This window comes from Petaurus breviceps, unplaced genomic scaffold (genome assembly GCF_028583685.1).
Source record: "Petaurus breviceps papuanus isolate PSGF00001 unplaced genomic scaffold, PetGlider_PUasm1.0 37, whole genome shotgun sequence".
Classification (NCBI taxonomy): Eukaryota; Metazoa; Chordata; class Mammalia; order Diprotodontia; family Petauridae; genus Petaurus; species Petaurus breviceps.
This window is the reverse complement of record NW_027186296.1, coordinates 16,157,982-16,164,031: the sequence shown is the minus strand read 5'-3', so window position 1 is coordinate 16,164,031 and position 6,050 is coordinate 16,157,982. Positions and strand designations below refer to the sequence as shown.

The 6,050-nt window shown below is 40.6% G+C and overlaps 1 protein-coding gene across 1 annotated transcript; it reads right to left on the bottom strand.

The window, feature by feature from the left end:
* Positions 1-3,595: 3,595 nt before the first annotated feature.
* Positions 3,596-4,024, bottom strand: LOC138168786 (small ribosomal subunit protein eS19-like). The gene has a single exon (XM_069097625.1). It carries the CDS (start codon positions 4,022-4,024, stop codon positions 3,596-3,598), a length of 429 nt encoding a protein of 142 aa, XP_068953726.1.
* Positions 4,025-6,050: the final 2,026 nt, after the last annotated feature.

Genomic DNA, 6,050 nt, shown 5'->3' with positions numbered 1-6,050 from the left:
GATAGATAGATAGATAGATAGATAGATAGATAGATAGATAGATAGATTTTCTCAGTTCATTAATCCTCTTTTTCTATTTTCTTACCATATGTTTTCATATCTAAAATCCTTCCTGAGGATCATTGTTTTAGAAGTTTGCTGGCAGCTATTCTGAACCTACAGACTGGAATTGTATAAGTGACTGGACCCACAAAAGGAAGGGGAATAAAAGTTGACTTCGTTTATAAAGTTTATAAGGATACAGTTGTCAAACACAAAGCCAAGGAAGCCTAGGGACGTAGTTCCTATTCTTATTCTGATAAGCACCTAGATCTCTCATCTACCTTCTCCTCAGAAATGACACTCTAGCAGAGTCAAGGGCAGTTCATGTAGAATGAGGAACCCATTCTAAGGAGGCAAAGCTCCCTCCTCCCAACCTTGGCTTTGATATATTCATGGGAATATAATGGCAAAGACTTTGTTCAAGGAACAAAGAAAACGTGTTCTAGCTGCTTTCATGGTAGGTGCTACCGGACTGCAATATTCCCAGGTTCTCAAGTGCCTGGACTTTCTGGCTGTACCATAACCTACAGCCTAGCTTCTTTAACATTTTATCTGCAACACCAGATCTTCTCCCTCTTTTGTAATGTGCAGACCCGACCAAGACCTATCATGATCACTTTACTTACATCCCTACAATTTGGGTATATCATTTCATTGTTATCTTTCTCTTATACATATAGTGGTCCCAAAAGTCTTGATGCAATTTTAAGCTTTAATAACTTTAAACTGCACTAAGACTTTTAGAATACCATATGTTTATTAGCTGTCTTTCTAATTTGTTCCTTAGTCTCCATTTGGGTCTTAATCTTTTGCTTATGTCATTATATCTATTACATTGTGGTCTATAAAGGATGTGTCTTTTTACCATTTGTTTATGATTTTTTTTGTGCCTGGCAAACGATCCAGTTTTGTAAAGGCATGCTAGAGGAAACACACACACACACACAGATACACACACGTGTACATACACACACACAATTTAATGTTCCCAATGAAAAGATGACATGTCTTTGGAAACTCATTGGTTCTACAGACTGTTCTGTTCAAGTCTATGACGTCCTACCCAGTTTGTTTATCTCTGTTAAATCTCATCCAGCTCTGAAATTAGAACCTTACTTGCTCTAAAATTACTATTTTTTGGTAATTTGATTAGACTTTCCTTTATAATATTTAGATTTTATGACATCAGATGCCTGTACATTTAATAATAATGTTTTATTATTTATGGTACATTTATGCATAATGTACTTTATCTCTCTCAGCATAGAATTTTTATAATTATTGAGTATGAAATCATGATTACAGCTTCTGTTTTTTGCAACTGCCTGATGCACAGTAAATTTTACTCTAGTCCATCATTTCAATCTGTATGTTTTCATTTTTAATGTGTTTATTATGTGCAGCAAATTGTTGAGTTTCATTCTCATCCATTCCAAAACATTCTTTCATTTCATTAGCTTAATCTATTCATATCTAATATTATAATTTTTAATGTATCAAATGTGCTTTGGACTACCTCTCCTAGAGAGAAGGAAGTCAGGTTAGGGTTCTAGGAGTCATCTCTAAACAGTTTAAGCATTCACCAGTTGTGTTTCCCACCACTGTCAGCTGCTGGTAACTATCTAGCAACCTTAACAACAATTAGCTTTTACAAAGAAGCATTTATTTTGAAGATAAGCACTAACAAACACATTGATATTTCCCTTCAATAGTTTAGGGTTAAGTTCTCCTCTATCCTATTTTGGACCTCTGGGGAGAATTAGTTCATTCTTAGCATAATTCTGACATAATGTTCCCACCAAGTTCTCATCCACATGCATTATGACTTCAGGATGAGTCCAGTCCTCATCTCAGTGACCAATGGAGTGTGCCCTAAATGTGAGTGTGTACTGACAAAGGTTACTCCTTAGGGTGTGGATGCTGATCTAGGTTGGAAAACCCAGAATGTTGGGATTACTGGTACACCTGCTCTCCTGACCTTCTGAAACTCACTAAATCAGAGCCTCCAATCCCTTTACCCCAAATGGAAAAGAACAAATATTGAGATATTTACCCACTTTTATGGGGCCTCAGTGTGTAGAAGGTCAGAGGTTCTTTCCCCTCATAGCACTGCCTCTCACTAGCCGTCATCAGCAAAGGAATCAAACCAAGAGTGAACAGCCTTAAAGAAAGGGAATCTTGGGGCGGCTAGGTGGCACAGTGAATAGAGTACCGACCCTGGAGTCAGGAGGACCTGAGTTCAAATCCGGCCTCAGACACTTAACACAAAGCTAGCCATGTGACCTTGGGCAAGTCACTTAGTTCCAATTGCCCTCCAAAAAAAAAAAAGAATGGGAATCGCTGAGGCTCTGCTTGCTGGTACCTTTTGAAGACACCTAATGTTCTTGGTTACCCAGGCAATGAAAGAGGCTTCTCCTAATCATATGACTAGCAGACTGGAACCAATCACAAAATTTCTACACATGTGCAAGCCTCTCCAAGGCGTTTTCATTACATATCATAATGACAGTACCATAAGCAGAGGCTCCTCCATATGGGAAGATGCTTGCTGTACATATGCTGATCTCCCTTACATTATCATCCCCCCCACTCCCCAATTGAAAAATATGCTGTTCTAAGCAAGTCAGCAGGATTATATTTTGAACAAATTGACCATGTCTCCAATCTAGAACAGTTGTCCGGGATCTCAGGGAGACATAAGGATTGTCCTTTCACTTGCTTTCCCAGTGTAATACAGGAAAGTCTCCAGTCAATGTGGTATGATCTTACATAGTCCCACAAATTCTGGCAAAAATCATAATTGTTTCCCAAAGCACATTTATGTAGATACAACAAAATGTTTCACAAAGTTTACCAGAGATTTCTTCTTGCTTGTTACTCAATAAGCATCTGACTTGGAGCTCTCAATGGCCTTCTCTAACCCAAAGGCAATAAAGAAAAGAAAAAGCAAAGAAAATCAGCTTAATATCTTGGAAAGAAACTTGGCCCCTTCAGAGTTCTCAGACCATGTGGAGCTCTCACTGAAAGGGATCAAGGATGTGGAGTTGACTAGAATTCACCTTCTTGCCATTAGTTAAGAAACCAGCTATACTGAGTGAAAAGTCTTCTATGATTTTCTCAACATAGTCTGGACAAAATTTTTTAAGTGTCCTCTCTTAGGGGACACACCAAAATTTCTCTAGAAGTCCTGGTACCATCAGTGATCCCTTTAGAGATCCAGGCAGATTTCTTTTGGATCTTTATTCCAAAGGACACTGGAAATTTCCCACTTGGGGAGATATCATCAGAGGCACTTTGAACATGTACTGGTATCTGTTACACTGTATTTTCCTTCAATTAATTCTTTTGGTTTTTTTTTTTGTTTGTTTTTGAGGGGCAATTGGGGTTAAGTGACCTGCCCAAGGTCACACGGCTAGTTTTGTGTTAAATGTCTGAGGCCACATTTGAACTCAGGTCCTCCTGACTCTAGGGCCAGTGCTCTTTTCACTGTGCCACCTAGCCAGCCCCTTCAATTAATTCTTAAAGAAAATTACCTCGCCCTTATTTTCAGTCATTACTTAATACCTAAAAATTTCATAGGATATGTTTTTTTGTTTGCTTGTTTTTTAAGAACAAGGCAATTTATTAATGAATCTGGTGTGGTTTGTCCTAATGTTTCTTGTTGGCAGCTGCCACCTGTCAGGTCTCTCTGTCCCTGAGGTGTCAGTTTCCGGCCCCCGTCCTGGTCCTGACCCCGTTGCGCTGACGGCCCCCCACCCCCACCCCCGTAGATCTTGGTCATGGAGCCTACGCTGCCACGGAGGTATAGGTGCCGGGCGGTGGAGGCCGCTCGCGTGTAGAACCAGTTCTCATTGTAGGGCGCCAGCTCCTTATGCTTGGCCAGCTTGACCATGTCCACCCATTTGGGGACTTTCAGCTTCCCTGACTTTTTCAGGAAGGCGTCCAGGGCCCGCATGAACTCCTTCACCGTGACTCCGGGCATCTGTGGGAGGGCGGACGCGGGGAGTCAGGGGGCGCAGCTGGAGACCCCGGGCCCGCCCTGCGGCCCCCTTCCCTGCCTTCCCAGGAGCCCTCCGGCCCCGGCTCCCGCCGCACGCGCCACTCCCATAGGATATGTTTTGCTTATACTAATTTGATCTTAGTCTTCTTTAACAAGTTTTTCCTGTCTATATATCTTTATCTTATATATTTATATATGTCTATATATCTTTATCACCCCCACTGCACCCAACCCCTTCAACTCACTTTTCCCTACCTCTTGCCAAAATTATTTTTCCTTCCCTTGCCTTCACCCTGCCCAGACAGAACATGGCTCAGAAGACTTCTTGTCATCCATTCCCCTCATCTATCCACTTCTCTTGAATAACACACATTTGTAATCAGCACGGTGCCTGGAACAGAATAAGTGCTTAATAAATGCATTCTGACATGACTTGGCACATTCGTGGTGTCTTGTTCAGAGACAAAGAAGTGTAGATTAACTTCATTGCCTCTTATTTGTTTCCCTTTTAGTCTATTTTGAAATCCAGTGTATTATTCATGTACTCCTTACATATTTTTAAAAAATCCTATGTTTCTTATGCAAAACTGATTGTGAAAAAAATCTCTTCTATCTTGTTTCATCTGTAAGCAAAATCAAAGTTCTCACTTCCTCTTTTTTTTTTTTAATTTCGTTTTGTTTTCTAAAAGACCTTCTTACAATGATTCTCAATCAACTCATGAAGGAGGTAGTGGGGTATGTGTACTGAGTAACAAGACCTCCTCTATGCCATTACATTCACTACTTTTCTGTCTTTAGGGCAGTATATTCTAAGGCACTGGAAGTATGGCCCCTTGCACATCCTTGAACACTGGATGCCCCCAAGGGTCTATACACTCCTTTCCTTGGTATAACATAGTTCTCCATGAAGATATCTACTCAAAATATTGTTTTAAATTACAATGTTATGTAGAGGTGAATGTAAATATCAGTTTAGTTTGTGATGATTCTTTTTTTTCATTTTTCAAATGCTTTATTAACTTCTGATTTACATCATTCATTTCCGCCAGATTTTGAGTTACAAATCTTCTCCCCATTTTTCCCCTACCCACTGCCCCAAAATAGCAGTCCCACAGGACATCTTCTCCTCCAATCTGCTGTCTCCCATATTTTCTCCCATATCCCTTTCGACTTTTCCAGTAGGGCATGGTGGATCTCTATGCCCCAGTGCCTGTATATCTTATTACCCAATTACAAATAAAAAAGTATTAATAATAGTATATGTATACATATATATATATATATATATATATATATATATATATATATATTTAAACATTTGATTTTAAAACTTTGAATTCCAGATTCATTCCCTTCCTCCCTTGTCTCCCACCCTTACTGGGAAGATAAGCAGTTCAGTATAGGTTGTACATGTGAGGCTAATGCAAAACAAGAACATAGTAGATATATTGTAAAAGACTGACTGTATTTCTCTCCCTCCTATACCACATCCCACTTGTTCTATTCTCTACTTTGATCCCGTCCCTTTTTTTTTTTTTTTAAAGCAATTGGGGTTAAGTAACTTGCTCAAGGTTACACAGCCAGTTATTTCTGGGTGTGGTGCTAAGTATCAGAGCCCAGATTTGATCCCCAGGTCATCCCAACACTGGAGCCGGTGCTCTTACTCGCTGAGCCACCTGGCCGCCCCTAAACAATTGGGGTTAAGTAACTTGCTCAAGGTTACAGATGTTTCTGGGTGGGTGCTAAGTGTGTGAGCCCGGATTTGATCCCCAGGTCATCCTGACACTGGGGCCAGTGCTCTTACTTGCTGTGCTACCTGGCTGCCCCGATCCCATCCCTTTTCAAAAGTGGGTATTTCCAACTTCCCTCCCCCCCAGCCTGCCCTCCCTTCCATCATCCCCCCCTCATCCCCTTCTCCCCTACTCTCCTGTAGGGTGAGATACCCTATTTAGTGTGTATTTCATTCCCTCCTCAAGCCAAATTCAATGGGAATAAGGTTGACCCATTC